This window comes from Heterodontus francisci, chromosome 4 (assembly GCF_036365525.1).
Source record: "Heterodontus francisci isolate sHetFra1 chromosome 4, sHetFra1.hap1, whole genome shotgun sequence".
In the NCBI taxonomy this organism is placed as follows: Eukaryota; Metazoa; Chordata; class Chondrichthyes; order Heterodontiformes; family Heterodontidae; genus Heterodontus; species Heterodontus francisci.
The window spans coordinates 86,904,435-86,925,921 of record NC_090374.1 but is presented as its reverse complement, the minus strand read 5'-3'; the positions used below and the strand labels follow the sequence as shown (position 1 = coordinate 86,925,921).

At 44.7% G+C, this 21,487-nt stretch overlaps 1 protein-coding gene across 2 annotated transcripts in view; it reads right to left on the bottom strand.

Moving 5' to 3' along the window:
• The window catches only part of man2a1 (mannosidase, alpha, class 2A, member 1), a 235,528-nt gene that overhangs the window by 178,696 nt on the left and 35,345 nt on the right, over nt 1-21,487 (bottom strand). For both annotated transcript variants that reach the window (XM_068029802.1, XM_068029801.1), the window contains exon 5: nt 587-714. In XM_068029802.1, the coding sequence (XP_067885903.1) occupies nt 587-714 (128 nt within the window). The remainder of the gene's footprint in view (nt 1-586; nt 715-21,487) is intronic.

The following is a 21,487-nucleotide window of genomic DNA, read 5'->3' as shown; positions in this document are numbered from 1 at the left end:
ACCAGAGGAGAGGAAACCATTTACAATGTCAGCTAACCTGCTGCTGGGAAGGTCAGCAGTTTAGTGGAGTGGGATCAAGAGAGAAGGAAGCAGGTCTGATGGGCAAGGTGAGCTTGAAGAGAGATTGAGGGGAGGTAGGAAAGAAACTAGAGAAAGGTGTGTGTATGTGCGTGTGTTCAAGGTTCCCCCTGCCCTAGCCCTGTAGATTTTTTGGCTTGGCGGGCAAGGGGAGAAGGTTGCTGCAGATGGAATAGATCTTACAACTCTTTCAGAATTATAAATGTGGTTTAACTGCACTTTAAAATATTTTATATAACAACAGTAACATTTCTAATTTTTTTTTTTAAATCACTAAAGGACCCAGTAGCACACAAATTAAGGAGATAATTTTATAACTATATGAATTGTGAATTCATTGCTGGTCGAACAATGCAGCTGAGACTTGGATCACACCTACAGAAACACAGGACCAATGGTCAATCAAGCTCTGGGACAGATTGTATCTGTATTCCTGAGTGGAGAAAGAGGATGCGAAGGTTACGAGTTGATGGGAAAGTTGCAAGAAAAATATGTGAACAAGTCTCACCTAGGTTTCTCTCAAGCCACTGATGTCCTTCAAGCAGCTGGTCAATCATTGCATAAATATGTGTACTAGCCTCATCAGTCATGACCCAGCCCCCTGTTGTTATTTCAAACTGGCCCAGTTCACAAAGCCTGGAAAGAAAAGAAATGGGAAGTTTTTGAATTTCACAACGAGACAACACGTCTTGAAAAATTAATGTTACTTCAATTACCATAATTTAGAAAACAACTAGGTTGGGGATTAAGAAATACTTATCAAAACATCTAAAAAAAATGTGTACATTATTTGATTTTACTTCAAAAATTGTTTAATTATGAAGACAAAAGTAATCCTTAAGTTATGTCAGTTACATTCTGTAATCCAATGCAATCAAACAGCATGAGAAATCTAGGGCCAGTAATTTTTATTGAAAATACTCCCCCATTTTAGAGAAAAACTATAAGCCCAACAGAATTTTGTTCTACATTTTTTAGAAAGTTGGTCTTTTTGCTATACTACTCAGAGATCACCAATTGGGAATAGATGGACTCTGATAAACCCATACTACTAGATGAATGAAAAATAATCTGCTGTGGATCACTCCACATGGAGCACTCCGTAAACAGTCAGGCCCATTCTTTTAAAAAAATTAAGAATTTCTGAACTAGAATTTTTATACTATATCTTCAGTCTTGTTGGTAAACAAATTGTACACAAAATGCCTGTCCAAACGACAAACATAGCAGAGAGCTATAAATAGCTCTTAATGCACTAAACAATCGAAAACAGAATTAGGTATGAATATAAGGATGTACTGTTTATTTAACAATCTACATTTGACTAAAGTTGACTGAAGATATATAATAAAAAATGTAATTGATTCAGTATATTAAAATCCACTCTGGACGAAAGAGATACCATACAAAATGGTAATGATTGTGCTAACAGTGCATACTGTGACACTGAATGCTATAAACATAGGGTAAGTGAAGCCTTCATCACATAAGCGAGTTATATTTTATTTACCATTCACAACTTCACCTGCTATCGCAGGTATAAAAAATTCTGTATAGTAAAACTCGTTTATTATAATCAACTATAGAAGAAGCATGATGAAATAAACAAGTGGTCGTTTATGTAAGTGTTTAAACAGGCAAACATCTACATATTATTAGACGAATTTAAATTGAATGTAGCAGCAATAGCAGGAGAAACAGATCTGAATCAAGCTTCAATTGACCGTTGCTCAATGCAGGTACAAGTAATTCACGCTGGATTCCTAGATGCATAGGTGCCTGTGCTCTTAAGTATCTGGGCGCAATTTGATGAACACCCCTGAACAGCAGGCACAAATCGGCAGACACTCACCATTCCAACCTAGGGCTATCAAGAGTTTTGTATTCTGCTGTGGGTGCATGATGTCTGAACCAGCAGAAAGGACTGCAGGTACTCCAGTGTAAAATGGTTACGGGTGCAACTCACTTAACACTTAAAATTCCACAACCTTTAGCACTATTTTATTCTATGCCGCACAGATTACATTCCTATCTGTGTGGAAATTATGTGGAAACGGCAGGTCTATTTGACCTTATATATATATATATATTTATATATATTGTTACGGCCAGGTGAGGAGGGGGTCTCAGGCTCTCTACTTGCCCCTTCGTCTTATCTGACCACAACAGGGTTTATTCCTTTTGAACAGTCGTTTGCTTACCACCTCTGTGAGTGATTTACCTTTTTCCTTTACTGTGATCGTGAAATAACCAATTGGGCAGGTTTTCTTGAGTTTAAACAAGAAAGAGGTAAGTTTATTACACTTAACTCTCTAACCCAATTTAAAAATACACTACATATTCATGCACACAGTGCCACGAGAATCTCACACACATACAAATAGATTAGAGGAGTGAAATAGATCTGGTGAGTATTTCCAGCACTTTTTGTTTTTATTTCAGATTTCCAGCAACTGCAGTACTTTGCCTTTATTTTAGTGTTTAATTCACTGCCACTTCTCTTCCAGGAATGCCTACCTTGAAGAAGTTCTGCTCTTCTCGCCGATGGGATTTTCGTTTGTCTCTTTTATCTTGATACCTTCATTGCTTTCTATTTCCCTCCTGGTATTTGATAAAGTGTCTACCAAAATTCGTCTTCACAGCCACATCTTCCTCAGTGACTGTCTCCGGCTCAGACTTATTTCACATGGATTCCAACTGAAGTTTCATCCTTCATGTTTTGAATCCATCCAGGATTACAGGTATCTCTGAGAAATACAACGTTCCTCGGACTACTGTTCTCTCCGCATCCTGAGATCCACACTCAGTGCCATGCGCCGCCACATATACATACTGGGCCTCTCTCTCCAGAAGCACCACCTCACCTTATCTCAAAGTTGACTACTCCACAGTTTCATTTCATCCATCGTCTTATCCGACGCATTAACCAAAAACATTTTTTCTTCCTTTCAAGCGTTAAGGAACGCAAGTGCCAGCAGCTGATGGGGACGAATGCCCCTCCAAATCCTTCTTCCCTTTCACTTCCCTCTGACCCCATCCTTTCTGATCAATATACCCTCTGACCTTCCCCTCTCTGACATTGAATGATCTGTACTCAGCAAAGGACTCAGTTTTATCCCCTTACGCCCCCACCTCAACGAATTTCACGCTTGGCATGACGTTGAGTTCTTCCATCGCCTTTGCTTCCGTGCTCACTTCTTTGACTAGGAGCCCTCCCCCAACCAGCAGACCCATTCACCTGCCTCCAACTATCTCCCTCAACCTGGACCCTCCCTCTGGCCTCTTACCTGCTCTTGATCTTTTCATTGAGAACTGCCGGCAAGGCAATTGCCCTCTCAATTTATCTGCTCCCCTCACTCACTTTAAACTGTATCCCTCTGAACTTGCTGCACTCCGTTCTCTCAGGTCTAATCCCGATATTGTGATCAAACCTGCTAACAAGGCTGGTGCTGTTGTTGTCTGTTGTACCAACCTCAACCTTGCAGAGGCTGAGCGCCAACTCTCAGACACTTGTTCCTACCTCCCCCTGGACCATGACCCCATCACCGAATATCAAGTGGCTGTTTTCAGGACTTTCACTGACCTCATCTCCTCCGGAGATCTTCCTCTATGACATCCAACCTCATAGTCCGCAATCCCGGACAGCCCGCTTCTACCTCCTTCCTAAAATCCACAAACAGGACTGTCCTGGCAGATCCATCCTGTTAGCCTGTTCCTGCCCCACTGAACTTATTTCTCCCTATCTTGACTCTATCTTTTCTCCCCAGTCTAGTCTCTTCCCACATACATCCGTGACTCTTCTGCCACCCGATGTCATTTTGACAATTTCCAGTTTCCTGGCCCTAACTGCCTCCTCTTCACTATGGACGTCCAATCTCTCGACACCACCATCCCCAACCAGGATGGTCTGAGGGCTCTCCGTTTCTTCCTTGAAGAGGCCCAACCAGTCCCCATCCACCAAAACCCTCCTCCTCCTGGCCGAACTTGTTCTCACATTGAACGACTTCTCCTTCAACTCCACTCACTTCCTTCAAGTAAAAGGACCAGCATGGGTCCTAGTTATGGCTGTCTTTTTTGTGGGATATGTCGAACATTCCTTGTTCCAGTCCTACTCAGGCCCCCTCCCCCAACTCTTTTTCCGGTACATTGATAACTGTATTGGTGCCGTTTCTTACTCCCACCCCGAACTGGAAAACTTTATCAACTTTGCTTCTAATTTCCACCCTTCTCTCACCTTCACATGGTCCATCTCCAACACTTTCCTTCCCTTCTTCGACTTCTCTTTCTCCATCTCTGGGGATAGGCTGTCCACCAATATTCATTATAAGCCCACCGACTTCCACAGCTAGCTTGACGACACTTCTTCACACCCTGCCTCCTGTAAGGACTCCATTCCATTCTCCCAGTTTCTCCATCTCCGCGCATCTGCTCTAATGATGCAAACTTCCACAAAAGCGCTTCGGATATCCCTTTTTTTTTCCTCATCCGAGGAATCCCCCCTCTGTGGTTGACAGGGCCCTCAACCGTGTCCGGCCCATTTCCTGCACTTCTGCCCTCACCCCTTCCCCTCCCTCCCAGAACCGTAACAGGGTTCCCTTTGTCCTCACTTTCCACCCCACCAGCCTCCACATCCAAAGGATCATCCTCTGCTATTTCCGCCACATCCAGCGTAATGCCACTGCCAAATGCATTTTCCCCTCCCCCGTCAGCATTCCAAAGGGATTGTTCCCTCCACGACACCCTGGTCCACTCCTCCATTACCCCTGACACCTCGTCCCCCCCTTCCCACGGTACCTTCTCATGCAATCGCAGGTGGTGTAATATCTGCCCTTCTATCTCCTCTCTCCTCACTATCCAAGGCCCCAAACACTCCTTCCAGGTGAAGCAGCGATTTTTTTTTTTTTTAAAGAGATACAGCACTGAAACAGGCCCTTCGGCCCACCGAGTCTGTGCCGACCATCAAACACCCATTTATACTAATCCTACACTAATTCCATATTCCTACCACATCCCCACCTGTCCCTATATTTCCCTACCACCTACCTATACGAGGGGCAATTGCTAATGGCCAATTTACCCATCAACCTGCAAGTCTTTGGCATGTGTGAGGAAACTGGAGCACCCGGAGGAAACCCACGCAGACACAGGGATAACTTGCAAACTCCACACAGGCAGTACCCAGAATTGAACCCGGGTCGCTGGAGCTGTGAGGCTGCGGTGCTAACCATTGTGCCGCCCACTCGTACCTTTTTCTATTTAGTATACTGTATTCGCTGCTCACAATGGGTTTCCTCTACATTGGGGAGACCAAACACAGTTTGGGTGACCGCATTGCAGAACACCTCCGCTCAGTCCGAAAACATGACCCCGAGCTTCCTGTCGATTGCCATTTCAACACAACACCCTGCTCTCATGCTCACATCTCTGTCCTGGCTTGCTGCAGTGTTCCAGTAAACATCAACGCAAGCTCGAGGAACAGTACCGATTAGGCACACAACAGCCTACTGGACTGAACATTGAATTCAATAATTTCAGAGCATGACTGTCCCTTTTTTATTTTTATTTTTATTGTAGTTTGTTTCATCATTCATTTTTTTCACCATGTGCCTGCCCATTGTTTTTTTCATGTTTGTGCTTTTGGCTAGGGCTGTTCATTATTCTGTCAGTCATTTACCACCCTCTCTGCACGAATGCTTTAAATTTCACCACACCATTAGCACACTCTTTGCCTTTGCATTTGGCCCATGACCTCCTTGTCAGTTAATCTCTCTGACCCTCTGTCCTATCAACACCTTCCCCTTTGCTCTCCTCCCCGCTACGCCCATTTTATTTGCTTAAAAGCTATAACAGTTCTAACCTTTGCCAGTTCTGATGAAAGGTAACTGACCTGAAACGTTAACTCTGCTTCTCTCTCCGCAGATGCTGCCAGACCTGTTGAGTATTTCCAGCAGCTTTGTTTTTATTATAAATAGATTTGGTGGTTGGATTGAAGTCTAGAATAAATGGAACTTAAATACAATCTATAAAGTCGATCATCCAGTAGTCCTTGGCTGAAGCTGTATTCTTGAAGAGCGTGGTTGGTCAAAGTGTATTTTGGCTGGCTTGCTTTGCTCAGTTTTCCTGAAGGCAGTATCTGTATCTTGCTGTTCTGCCCTGGTTGCTAGCTGTAGTGGTCTGCAGGCTTGGAGGATCCCCCAGTCGCAGACGGTTTTCAAACTTGAAGTTTTCTGGGGAAAGAGAAAGGGAAGTGTGCAGCTTTCTGCTGCTGCACACTATTACTGCTGGTCTTCTGTCTGTGTAACAAAACGTTTGGTTTCTTCAGAGATGGACAGAAGGTCACATGGTTCTCTCAATCCCCTTTGTTTTTAATGAAGTTTTCTAGAAACTTCTAATGAAATTCAAGGTTCCACATGCCCCAGGATGCCAATTCACACTTGGAGAAGGTTGACTCTTTCAAAGTTAATGGGCTAAATTTCCTCAGCGCACCGTGCTCAGCGATATTACACGTGGGGGATCATTTAAAGGGAGGGGGCGGCTGCTCCGCCCCCGATGACGTGAATGGGGCGGCCCTGCATCCCCAGCAACGGCGTCTGGCACCACCTCATAGGCGCCGGTACCATTTTTAAAGGGCTTCAAGCTCTTAGAGGAAATTTAAATGGTTAAAGGGACCGGTTCTTTAAAAATTTAACTAAAGATTTGTCCACACCTGCAATCCCCTCACCCACCCCACCAATGCATAAACAGATAGTTTTTGGCCTATCCCCCCAAAAAAATTTAGTTCTCAGTAACGACTTCTCCCCCCCCAAACTTTATTCTCTTTGACCCTAAACCCCTTCCCACCATCCCCACAGCCAAAGAAAAGGCTCCCCACCACCCCCACCCACCCTGATAATTTGACTCCTCACCCCTACCCACTAGTGTCTCACCTTGGAACTCGTACAGAATTCCAAAGGCCGTGAGTTGCGGCCAGTGGCCGGAAAATTAGTCTGGGACAGCCACCAGGAGCAGGTAAGTTAATCGGCATTAATTTTACTTAATTTTAATATTTAAGTGAAGGCCGCATGGCGACTGGGGGTGAGGGGGGGTGCCGCCACCGGTAATATGCAGCGGGGCCTTCTCGGCGCGTGGGTCGTGGTGCGCCACTCCCGCAAGCATTTTACGGGTCTCCCCGCCACGATCCACAACGCTGAGAGGCTGGTAAAATCCAGCCCAATGTGTGAGGATTGCCTTGACTGCCATGCTAATGAAGCCATTTCAGGTAATTCAATCACTTAGAGCAAGCCATTATCCTTGCTGCATTTCTTGTTAAACTTCCTGACTCCAGTTCAATTTCCTGGTATTTCAGATGTAAACTGCAGTGGCCAGCTTGGCAGTTAAAGTTACTGTAGGATTTTTTCTCATTAAAAGTCTAATATAAGTTTCCAGCTGATGAAATTAATATTTCCCACTTGACATATAGGGTTTTCTTGACAATATAATTTTTAATAATTTTTCTATTGTTTTTTATTCACTGGTGTTTTATTATTTGTAGCAGGGCTCTCTGTCACAGCCCTTCTCTGCTACTGCCCTACAAGCCCATTGTGCTGACTGCCATGGCTCCTGATCAGAACATAAGTTCACTGTGTACCACATTCCATCATCCTCTGGCCCGTTGTGTGCATGCACCCCATTTTGGTCTGTGGCCATTTACCTGCTGCTGCTGGCTGATCATCCATCCCACTCTTGGCCTATTGTACCATTAACTCTGTGCAGTTCCTTAAAGCACTGGCATCTCGGACTGCCTGACCATGCTCCCATTCCCTTCACCCTCTGCTCTGTTTCCAGTCAATCAGCCATCTTGTTCTTCACCCTGGCATCCCAGCTCCTCAAAGCTCCCCCAGGAGTCCTTGAGGTCTAATTCCATACATAATTTCCCCAATGCAATCTGGTTGTTAATTAATTTTTGCAATTCAGGCCCTAGTTGGTAATTAATTTTTTCAATGGTAGTCTGCATCTTTAATTTTGCGGATTTCTGAAGGTCCATTTATTTCATTAATCCCATGCTTTCATTTAATTAATTTTGTCCAGTTTCTCACTAATTTATTTCATTCATTTGTATGACCATTGCAACTTTCTTTAGATACATATCTCTTTAATCTGTGCAGGGATTATTTAATAGCAACATAGTGGTAATGTTACTGGACTAGTAATGAAGATATGTGGACTACACATGTAGTGTCTCCCACCTGCCCTCCTCCTCTAACCAAAAAAAAAGGACTCTGGTGTGTGATACGGTAAGCTTTTTTTATTTCTTCTGTATCGTGTGATTGGTTAAAAATTTACTTTCTTTTTTTTTTACTTACTACTTTTTTTGATTTATCTATTGGTTATTTGAAAAAGACCATAGGAGAGAAGGATCAGAAAGTATTTAACTCATAAATTTATATAAAGTAATAAAGTAATTAACTAAGTAGAGATGGCTGGGCAGGTGATGTGCTGTAGCTGTATGATGTGGGAGCTGGCTGTCCCCATTGTGAGCGGCAGGGACCACATCTGCAGCAAGTGTTGGTTGCTGGAAGAGCTCCGGCTCAGAGCTGATGATCTGGAATCTGAGCTTCAAACACTGCGGCACATCCGGAAGGGGGTGAAATACCTGGATGTTTTGTTTCAGGAGGCAGTCACACCTGGTACATTAAGTAATTCAAATTCAGTTAGTGATCAGGGACAACAGGGTGTGATTGCAAGTGAGGCAGGTAGGGAGATCCTGAGTTCAGGAGTGGAGGAGCCTCAGCCTTTGACCTTATCCAACAGGTACGAGATACTTGCTCCCTGTGTGGATGAGGAAAAGGGCTGCGGGGAGGATGAGCCAACTGACCATGCACCATGGTGCAGAAGGCCATTCAAGAGGGGGGAGCAAAAAGACAAGTGGTAGTTATAGGGGATTCTATAATTAGGGGGATAGATAGTATCCTTTGCAAGCCGGATCGGGAGTCCCGCATGGTGTGTTGCCTGCCCGGTGCCAGGGTGCAGGACATCTCTGACCGGCTTGAAAAGATATTGGAGCGGGAGGGGGAGGATCCAGTTGTTGTGGTCCACGTTGGGACTAACAACATAGGCAAGGCTAAGATGGAGGACCTGTTTGGGGATTATAAAGCACTAGGATCGAAATTAAGGAACAGGTCCTCGAGGGTCATAATCTCCGGATTACTGCCCGAGCCACGTGCAAATTGGCTTAGGGATAAGAATATTAGGGAAGGAAACACGTGGCTAAGGGAGTGGTGTGGGAAAGAGGGCTTCCATTTCATGGGGCATTGGCATCAGTTTTGGAACCGGGGGAATCTGTACCGATGGGACGGTTTCCACCTGAACCGATCTGGAACCAGTGTTCTAGCGAAACGGATAAACAGGGTGGTCTCTAGGACTTTAAACTAGTGACTCGGGGGGAAGGGAAAGGGAAAACTACAGGGAGTATGATGATAAATAAAAAGGTAAGCAGCAGGCTAACATGTGTGCAGGAGGGTTTAGGTTCAAGGCAGACGATGAAAGAAGCAGAAAGGAAGGATAACTCAGGAGTTATTATTAGAGATGTTGGGAATCATGAGGGTAAGAAAGCTAGCATAAAGGCACTTTACCTGAATGCTCATAGCATTCGTAACAAGGTTGATGAGTTAACGGCACAAATCATCGCGAATAAATATGATTTGGTAGCCATTACGGAGACATGGTTACAGGTTGGTCACGACTGGGAGTTAAATATCCAGGGGTACCAGACTATTCGGAAGGACAGACAGGAAGGTAAGGGAGGTGGTGTAGCTCTGATACTCAAGGATGACATCAGGGCGCTGCTGAGAGATGATATAGGTTCTATGGAGAATGAGGTTGAATCCATTTGGGTGGAAATTAGAAACTCTAAGAAGAAAAAGTCATTGATAGACGTAGTCTATAGGCCACCAAATAATAACATCACATTGGGGCGGGCAATAAACAAAGAAATAACTAATGCCTGTAAAAATGGTACGGCAATTATCATGGGGGATTTTAATCTGCATGTAGATTGGTCAAATCAGCTCAGTCAGGGTAGCCTTGAGGAGGAATTCGTTGAGTGTATCCATGATAGTTTTCTTGAACAGTATGTAATGGAACCGACGAGGGAGCAAGCTATCCTAGATCTAGTCCTGTGTAATGAGACAGGAATAATTAATGACCTCATGGTTAGGGATCCTCTTGGAAGGAGTGCTCACAGTATGGTTGAATTTAGAATACAGATGGAGAGTGTGAAGATAAAATCCAATACCAGGGTCCTGTGCTTGAACAAGGGGGACTACAATAGAATGAGGGAGGACTTGGCTAAAGTGGACTGGAAACAAAGATTTTACGGTGGGACAGTTGATGAGCAGTGGAGGACTTTCAAAGCAATTTTTCAAAGTGCTCAGCAAAAGTATATTCCAGTGAAAAGGAAGGACTGGAAGAAAAGGGGTAATCTGCCATGGGTGTCTAAGGAAATAAGGGAAGCTATCAAATTGAAAAAGAAGGCATACAAAGTGGCCAAAAGCAGCATGAAACTAGAAGATTGGGAAAACTTTAAAGGTCAACAGAAAGCCACAAAAAGAGCTATAAAGAAAAGTAAGATAGAACATGAGAAAAAACTAGCACAGAATATAAAGACAGATAGCAAAAGTTTCTATAAATATATAAAACGAAAAAGAGTGGCTAAAGTAAACGTTGGTCCTTTAGAGGATGAGAAGGGGAATTTAGTTATGGGATATGATGAAATGGCCGAGGCATTGAACAGGTATTTTGTATCGGTCTTCACAGTGGAGGACATTAATAACATGCCAGTAATTGACAAAGAGACGAACGTAGGTGAGGACCTGGAAACAATCATTATTACGGAAGATGTAGTGTTGGGCAAGCTAATGGAGCTAAGGATTGATAAGTCTCCTGGCCCTGATGGAATGCATCCCAGGGTACTAAAAGAGATGGCGGGAGAAATAGCAGGTGCACTGACGGTAATTTTCCAAAATTCGCTGGACTCTGGGGTAGTCCCAGCAGATTGGAAAACAGCAGATGTGACGCCACTGTTTAAAAAGGGAGGTAGACAAAAGATGGGGAATTATAGACCGATTAGCTTAACCTCTGTAGTGGGGAAGATGCTTGAGTCTATCATCAAGGAAGAAATAGCAGGGCATCTCGATAGAAATTGTCCCGTTGGGCAGACGCAGCATGGGTTCATGAAGGGCAGGTCATGCTTGACAAATCTTTTGGAATTCTATGATGACATTACGAGCAAGGTGGACAATGGGGACCCAGTGGATGTGGTGTACCTAGATTTCCAAAAGGCCTTCGACAAGGTGCCGCACAAGAGGCTGCTGCATAAGATAAGGATGCATGGCATCAGGGGTAAAGTAATAGCATGGATAGAGGATTGGTTGACGAACAGGAAGCAGAGAGTGGGGATAAATGAGTGCTATTCTGGTTGGCAATCAGTCACTAGTGGTGTGCCTCAGGGATTGGTGTTGGGACCGCAATTATTTACAATTTATATAGATGATTTGGAGTTGGGGACCACGTGTAGGGTGTCAAAGTTTGCAGATGACACTAAGATGAGTGGCAGAGCAAAGTGTGCAGATGACTGTGAAACTTTGCAGAGGAACATAGATACATTGAGTGAGTGGGCAAAGGTCTGGCAGATGGAATACAATGTTAGTAAATGTGAAGTCATTCATTTCGGTAGGAGTAACAGGAAAAAGGATTATTACTTGAATGGTAAAAAGTTGCAGCATGCTGCTATGCAGAGGGACCTAGGTGTCCTTGTGCATGAATCGCAGAAGGTCGGTCTGCAGGTACAGCAAGTAATTAGGAAGGCAAATGGAATTTTGTCCTTCATTGCTAAAGGGATTGAGTTTAAAAGCAGAGAGGTTATGTTGCAGCTGTATAAGGTACTGGTGAGGCCGCACCTGGAGTACTGTGTGCAGTTTTGGTCTCCTCACTTGAGAAAGGATATACTGGCACTGGAGAGGGTGCAGAGGAGGTTCACTAGGTTGATTCCAGAGTTGAGGGCGTTGGCTTATGAGGACAGACTGAGTAGACTGGGATTATATTCATTGGAGTTCAGAAGAATGAGGGGGGATCTTATAGAAACATATAAAATCATGAAGGGAATAGATAAGATACAAGTAGAGAGGATGTTTCCACTGGCACGTGAAGCTAGGACAAGAGGGCATAGCCTCAAGATTAGAGGGAGCAGATTTAGGACTGAATTAAGAAGGAACTTCTTCACCCAGAGGGTTGTTAATCTATGGAATTCCTTGCCCAGTGAAGTAATTGACGCTTCTTCAGTAAACGTCTTTAAAGCTAAGGTAGATATCTTTTTGAACAATAAAGGAAGTAAGGGATACGGTGGGAGCGCGGGTAAGTGGATCTGAGTCCACGAAAAGATCAGCCATGATCTTATTGAATGGCGGAGCAGGCTTGAGGGGCCGGACGGCCTACTCCTGCTCCTAGTTCTTATGATCTAATGTTCGGGAAACAGGAGTTCAAATTCAACCACAGCAGCCGGGGAATTTAAATTCAATTAATTAAATAACATCTAGAATAAAAAGTTAGTCTCAGAAATGGTGACCATGAAGCTACCAGACTGTCATTTAAAACCCATCTAGTTCACTAATGATCTTTAGGGAAGGAAATCTGCCATTCTTTACCTGGTCTAGCCTATGTGTGAGTCTAGACCCACAGCAATGTGGCTGCCTCTTAATTGCCCTCTGAAATGGCCTAGCAAGTCATTCTGTTGTATCAAAATGCTACAGAAAAGTCAAAGAAGAATAAAATCAGACGGACGACCCAGCATCAACCTCGGCATTGGATGCGACAATGCAGACATGGTGCAGTTAATGTCCTCCTCACTAACATCTGGGACTTGCGCCAGAATTGGGAGAGCTTTCCTCTAGTCAAAACAGCTTGACAGTTATACTCACCAAATCATGCCTTTTATCCACAGTCTCAGACTCCTCCACCACCAGCCCTGGGTATGCTCTGTCCCATCGCAGGTCAGACCCACTGGAGGTGGTGGGCACAGTGGTATACTGTTGAGGGGGAACAGTCCTGGGACTCTTCAATATTGACACTAGACCCCATGAAGTCTCATGGCATCAGGTTAAATATGAGTGAGGAAATCTCCTGCTGAACACCACTTGGAAGAGGCAATGCACTCTGGGTAGAGGATTTCAATGTCCATCACCAAGAGTTGCTTGGTAGCACTACTACTGATCGAGCTGGCCAAGTCGTGAAGGACATACTTGCCAGACTGGGTCTGCGACAGGTGGTCAGAGAACAAACATGAGGGAAACACCTACTTGATCTCATCCTCACCACTATTAGTAGTAGTGTTCACTGCACATTCCTTGTGAAGACAAAGTCCCCTCTTCACACTGGGGACACGTTCCATGGTGGCACTGCCACCATGTTAGTTGGAATCAATTCAGATCAGATCTAGCAGGTCAAAACTGGAAATCCATGAGGCACTGTGGGCCATCAACAGCAGCAGAATTGCACTCCACCACAATCTGTAACCTCGTGGCCCAGAATATCTCTCGCTCTGCCATGGGACCATTAAGCCAAGTGACCAACCATGGTTCAATGAGGAGTGTCGGAGAGCATGTCAGGAGCAGTGACAGGCATACCTAAAAATTAGGTACCAACCTGGTAAAGATACAACACAGTCTTACAAACATGCTAAACAGTGGAAGCAGCCTGCTATAGACAGAGCTAAGTGATCCCACAACCAATGGATCAGATCAAAGCTCTGCAGTCCTGCCACATCCTAACATGAATGGTGGTGGATAATTAAACAACCAATGGAGGAGAAGGCTCCACCAACATGTCCATCCTGAAAGATTGGCAAAGCCCAGCATGTCAGTGCAAAAGACAAGGCTGAAGCATTTGCAACCATCTTCAGCCAGAAGTGCCAGGTGGATGATCCATCTTGGCCTCCTCTGGAGGATTCTAGCATCACATATGCCAGTCAATTCGATGCACTGAAGACTTATGCTCTAGAACTAGCCATGCCGCTTAACCAAACTGTAACAGTACAGCTATACCACTGGCATCTAACTGACAATGTGGGAAATTGCCCAGGCATGTTCTGTCCACAAAAAGCAGGACAAATCCAATCCAGCCAATTATCACCCCATCAGTCTACCCTCAATCATCAGTGAAATGATGAAAGGTGTCATTGACATCGCTACCAAGCAGCAATTACGCACCAATAACCTGCTCACCATCACTCAATTTGGGTTCTGCCAGGACTACTCGGTTCGAGGTCTCATTACAACCTTGGTTCAAACATGGACAAAAGAGCTAAATTCCAGAAGTGAGGGCAGAGTCACTACCCTTGATATCAAGGCAGCATGTGACCAAGTGTGGCATCAAGGAGTCCTAATAAAACTGAAGTTAACGGGATTCGAGGGGAAATCCTCAACTAGCTGGAGAAATATCTAACACAAAGGAAGATGGTTGTGGTTGTTGAGACCAGTCGTCTCAGCCCCAGGACATCACTGCAGGAGGTCCTGATGGCAATGTCCTAGGCCCAACCATTTTCAGCTGCTTCATCAACCATCTTCCCTCAATCATAAGATCATAAATGGGGATGTTTGCTGATAATTCCACAGTGTTCAGTGCCATCCGGAACCCCTCAGGTACTGAAGCAATCCATGCCCCCATGCAGTAATAACTGGACAACACTCAGGCTTGAGCTGATCAGTGGCGAGTAACATTCTTGCTACATGTGCCAGGCAACGATCATTTCCAACTAGATGGAACCTAAATATTTTCCTTGACATTCAACAGCATTACCATCACTGAATTCCCCACTAGCAACATCTGTGGGGTTACCATTTACCAGAAACTTAACTGGGCCAGACAGATAAATACATTGGGACCGATTCTGGGAAAGATGGGACCTATACATGCCAGACAGGTTGCACCTAAACAGAGCCTGTCCTTGCAGGGCAGTTTGCTAGTGCTATTGGGAGGGTCTAAACCAACTTGGCAGGCGGATGGGACCCAGGAGGTAACATTAGAGAGGAACAGCAAGGTGCACAAAGAATTGGAAGAGACAGATAGCACTAGAGTAAGAAATAGTAAGGTGAGGTCAGAGTAAGAGGGAATGCAACAAGGTCTAAAATAGTGTTACAGAGCACGTATGTGAATGCACAGAGTGTGGTAAATAAAGTTGGTGAGTTGCATGCAAAGATAGCCACGTGGGACCTGGCTTTAAATATTCCTGGATACAATGTGTTCAGGAAAGACAGAGAAGGAAGGAGAGGAGTGACTTTAATAATCCTAATACGGACTAGAATAATAATAGTGTAAAGAGCAGATTTGGACAGTTTTCTGAAGTGTATTCAGGAGAATTTTCTACATTAGTATGTTTCCAGTCCAACAAAGAAAGAGGGATTGGTGGATCAGATTCTGGGGAATGTGGTGGGACATGTGGATTGAGTAGGGGAACATTTGGGGGACAGTGATCAAAGCATCGTAAGGTTTAGGTTGTCTATGGAAAAGGACAAGGAACAATCCAGAGTAAAGACAATTAATTGGGGGAGAGCCAAATTCAATGGGGCGAGAATGGATCTGGCCCAGGTAAATGGGAATCAAAGATTGGCAGGCAAAACTATAATTGAACAATCGGCTGCCTTTAAAAGGAGATAGCTCAGGTACAGTCGAAGTACATTCCCACAAGGGGGCAAGGCACAACAAAGAAAGCCAGAGCACCCTGGACGATGAAAGACAAAGTAAGATGAAGCAGTAAGGTGTCCGATCTATTTCACACACTTCTGCTCTTATCCTTTCCCCTCCCTCCCAGAACCATGATAGGGTTCTCCTTGTCCTCATCTTCTACCCCACCAGCCTCCATATTCAACGGATAATACTTCGTCAATTCTGCCATCTCCAGCGTGATGCCACCACCAAACACATCTTCCCCTCCCCTTTCAGCATTCCAAAGGAACCACTTCTCCTGCGACACCCTGGTCCACTCTTCAGTTACCCCTAACACCTCCCCCATTTCCTACAACATCTTTCCATGCAACCACAGGAGATGCAATACCTGCCCTTTTACCTCCAACCTTCTCACTATCCAAGGCCTCAAACATTCCTTCTAAGTGAAACAGAGATTTACTTGTATTTCTTTCAATTTAGTATACTGTTTTTGTTGCTCAAAATGTGGTTGCCTCTGCATTGGGGAGACCAAACGCAGACTGGGTGACCACTTTGCAGAACACCTCTGTTTGGTCCATAAGCATGACCCCGATCTTCCTGTCGCTTGTCATTTCAATTCTCTACCTTGCTCCCACTCTGAACTTTCTGTCCGTGGCCTGCTATAGTGTTCCAAAGAAGCTCAAAACAAACTCGAGGAACAGCACCTCATCTTTTAACTGGGTATTTTACAGCCTTCCAGACTCGACACTGAATTCCATAATTTTAGATCAGAACCTCTGACCCCTTTTTTCCCCCCGTTTTCGTGCTTTTTTTTGCTGCTCCATTTTCCCCCCCTCCTGTTTCTTTCTTAATCCCTTTACCTTGCATTCAGTTGGCTGCTATCTTGCCATTCACACTTCACCCAAACACATCTTTTTGTCCCATTACCACGGCCTTTTGTCATTTACTATCTCCTGTGTTCCCTCCTCTCCCCTTCACTTGCTCGAAACCTATTACATTTATAACCTATTATAAATGGGATTACCATTGCTGAATCCCCCACCATCAACATCCTCGGGCCAACCATCGACCAGAAACTGAACTGGAGTAGCCATACAAATACCGTGTCCTCAAGAGCAAGTCAGAGGCTAGGAATACTGTGGCGAGTAACTTATCTCTGACTCCCCAAAGCCTATTCACCATCTACAAGGCACAAGTCAGGAGTGTGATGGAATAATCTTCACTTGCATGGATGGGTGCAACTCCAACAACACTCAAGAAGCTCGACACCAGCCAGGACAAAGCAGCCCGCTTGATTGGCACTCCATCTACAAACATTCACTCCCTCCACCACTGATGCACAGCAGCAACGCACCAAGGCTCCTTAGACAGCATCTTCCAAACCCGTGACCTCTACCAACTAGAAGGACAAGGGCAGCAAACGCACGGGAACACCACCACCTGCAAGTTCCCTTCCAAGTCACGCACCATCCTGACTTGGAACTATATTGCCGTTCCTTCACCGTCGCTGGGTCAAAATCCTGGAACTCCCTTTCTAACAGCACTGTGGGTGAACCTACCCCAAATGGACTGCAGCAGTTCAAGAAGGCAGCTCACCACCTTCTCAAGGGCAATTAGGGATGGGCAATAAATGCTGGCCTAGCCAGCAATGCCCACATCCCATGAATGAATAAACAGAAAATTATATTATAAACCTATTACTGTGGCTGGGTTAAAATCCTGGCACTTCTTTTCTAACAGAACTGTGGGTGTACCTATTCCACATGGACCACAGCAGTTCAAGAAGGCAGCTCACCACCACCTTCTCATGGGGAATTAGGGATGGGCAATAAATGCTGGCCTAACCAGCGATGCCCACATCCCATGAAAGAATAAAAAAAATTCTAACTTTTCCCAGTTCTGTGAAAGGTCCCAGACCTGAAACATTAACTGTGTTTTTCTCTCCACAGATGCTACCAAACCTGAGTATTTCCAGCATTTTCGGTTTTATTTCAGAGTTCCAGCATCTGCAATCGTTTGCTTTTGTGTTGCTGCAAAAAAAGGTTGCATATGACAGATGTCAGGTTGACAATACAAGTGAGAACCAGGCTAAATACAGAAGATTCAGAGGGGAAGTGAAAAAAGAAATAAGAACAGCAAAGACAGTATGAGGAGACACAAGCAACCAACATAAAAGGGAGTCCAAATATCTCCTACAAGCTTAAAAAAAGGTGGTAAAAGGAGGAATAGAGCCGATTAGGGAGCTCACCGTCACCTTCTCAAGGGCAATTAGGGATGGGCAATAAATGCTGGCCTAGCCAGCAATGCCCACATCCCCCGAAGGAATAAAAAAAAATGCGATATACACATGAAGGCAGAGGGCAGGGCTGAGGTATTAAGTGAGTACTTTGCATCTGTCTTTACCAAGGCTGAAGATGCTGACAAGGTTGTTATGAAAATGGAGGTAGTTTGAGACACTGGAGAGGCTAAAAATTGATTAAGAGGAGGTATTAAAAATGCTGGCTGTATTTAAATGTCTTAAGTCACCAGGACCGAATCAGATACATCCGAGGATACTGAGAGAATTAAGGGTGGAAATTGCAAAGGCACTGGCAACAGTCTTCCAATCCTTCATAGGTGCAAGGGTGGTGCCAGAGGACTGTAGAATTGCAAATGTTACACTCTTGTTCAAAAAGAAAGTCGGTATACAGTGGGGTTCTCCAAGGGTCAGTCTTACAACCACTGTGTTTCTTGATCTACATTAATGTCCTAGACTTGGGTATGCAGGGCACAATTTCAAAATTTGAAATTTGCGGATGACACAAAACTTGGAAGTATTGTGAACTGTGAGGAGGACAGCGCTAGACTTCGAGAGGACATAGGCTGGTGGAATGGGCAGACACACGACAGATGAAATTTAATGCAGAGAAGTGTGAAGTGATACATTTTGGTAGGAAGAACGAGGAAAGGCAATATAAAATAAAGGATATAATTCTAAAGAGGGTACAGGAGCAGAGGAACCTGGAGTACATGTGCACAAATCATTGATGGTGGCAGGGCAGGTTGAGAAAGTGGTTAATAAGGCATACGGGATCCTCAGCTTTATAAATAGAGGCACAGAATATAAAAGCAAGGAAGTTACGATGAATCTTTATAAAATACTTGTTCAGCCTCAACTGGAGTATTGTGTCCAATTTTGGGCACCACACTTTAGGAAGGAGGTTGTATGGCATGACAAGGTGAAGGCATTGGAAGAGTGCAGAAAAGATTCACGAGAATGGTTCCAGGGATGACAGACTTCAGTTATGTGTATAGATTTGCAAAGCGGGGCTGCTCTCCTTAGGAGGAGAAGGTTGAGGGCAGATTTGATAGAGGTGTTCAAAATCATGAAGGGTCTCAACAGAGTAGATAGGGAGAAACTGTTTGCATTGGCGGAAGGGTTGAGAACCAGAGAACACTGATTTAAGGTGACTGGCAGAAGGACCAGAGGCAACATGCGGAAAAACTTTTTTTTTTTTAAACGCAGCATGTGGTTTGGATCTGGAATGCACTACCTCAGTGTGTGGTGGTGGTAGATTCAATCATGGCTTTCAAAAGGGAGTTGGATAATTATCCGAAGAGAAAAGTTTGCAGGGGTACAGGGAAAAGGGAGGGGAGTGGGACTAGCTTGGATGCTCTTACAGAGAGTCGACAGACATGATGGGCCGAATAGCCTATGTCTGTGCTGTAATCATTCATGATTCTATGAAATACTGTGGGCAGGTTAGAAGCTGGGTATTCTGCAGTGACTAACACTGCCCAACTCTCCAATGCCTGTCCACCACATACAAGGTACAAGTCAGGAGTGTGATGGAATACTCTCCACTTGCCTGGATGAATGCAACTCCAACAAAAATCAAGACGCTTGACACAATCCAGAACAAAGCAGCCTGCTTGACTGGCACCCCATCTACCACCTTAAACATTCACTCCCTCCACCCACCACTGGCGCACAGTGGCAGCAGTTTGTACCATCTACAAGATGCACTGCAGCAACCTGCCAAGGATCCTTTGCCAGCATCTTTCAAACCCGCGACCTCTTCCACCAAGAAGAACAAGGGCAGCAGGCACCTGCTAGTGCCACAACCTGCAAGTTCCCCTCCAAGTCACACACCATCCTGACTTGGAACTATATTGCTGTTACTGGGTTAAAATCTTGGATCTCCCTCTGTAACAGCTCTCTGGATGTACCTGCACCACAAGTATTGCACCAATCCAAGGTGGCTCACTACCACCTTCTCAAGGGCCTTGCCAGCAAATGCCCACATCCCATGAACAAATTAAAAAATTATTATTCCTCCATTTTTATTAACTTGATTTTTTGAACTCCAGTTTCAACTACTCGATCCTCTTTCTGTCCTTTATCCTTATGATCTCCATCCATCCGCTTCTCCTACCCTCCATCCTTATTATACTCTGAGAACCACTTCTTCTCTGCTCCAGTCATAGAGTTATACAGCACAGAAACAGGCCCTTCGGCCCATCGTGTCTGTGCCAACCATACAGCACCCAACTATTCTAATCCCATATTCCTGTACTTGGCCCGTAGCCCTGTATGCTATGGCGTTTCAAGTGGTCATCTAAATACTTCTTAAATGTTGTGAGGGTTCCTGCCTCCACCACCTCTTCAGGCAGTGCGTTCCAGATTCCAACCACCCTCTAGGTGAAAAAATGTTTCCTCAAATCTCCCCTAAACCTCCTGCCCCTTACCCTAAATCTATGCCACCTGGTTCTTGACCCCTCCGCTAAGGGAAAAAGTTTCCTCTTATCGAACCTTTCAATGCCCCTCATAATCTTGTACACCTCAATTGCGTCCCCTCTCAGCCTTCTCTGCTCCAAGGAAAACAACCCTAGCCTATCCAGCCTCTCTTCATAGCTGAAATACTCCAGCCCGGGCAACATCCTGGTGAATCTCCTCTGCACCCTCTCCAGTGCAATCACATCCTTCCTATAGTGTGGCGACCAGACTCTACACAGTACTCCAGCTGTGACCTAACTAGCATTTTATACAGCTCCATCATAACCTCCCTGCTCTTATATTCTATGCTTCGGCTAACAAAGGCAAGTATTCCATATGCCTTCCTAACCACCTTATCTACCTGTGCTGTTGTCTTCAGTGATCTATGGACAAGTACACCGAGGTCCCTCTGTACTTCCTAGGGTCCTACCATCCATTGTATATTCCCTTTCCTTGTTAGTCCTCCCAAAATGCATCTTCTCACTTCTCAGGATTAAATTCCATTTGCCACTGCTCTGCCCATCTACATCATCCTGTAATCTAAGGCTTTCCCCTTCACTATTTATGACACCACCAATTTTCGCGTCATCTGCGAACTTACTGATCGTACCTCCTATATTCACGTCTAAATCATTAATGTACACTACAATGCTCTATCCTCCTGTTTCTAAACTCACTGTGACATTCTCCAACCCGCTACCCACTGCAGACATTAAACTTTTCTATGCCCTCTGATTATACTGCACCTTACACCTCCCTCCTCCTAACCCTGCTTTAACTTCTACTTCACCATTCCACCGTCCTCCATCCCACTGCAGCCCTGCTCTATCTTTCCCTCCCACAATGCTTTACCTTCACCCTTGTCCTATTCTCAACCCATTATCACATGGGAATAGGATTACTAATGGATGATAAACACCAATACAGACTGATTGTGCCAAATAGTCTGTTTCTATG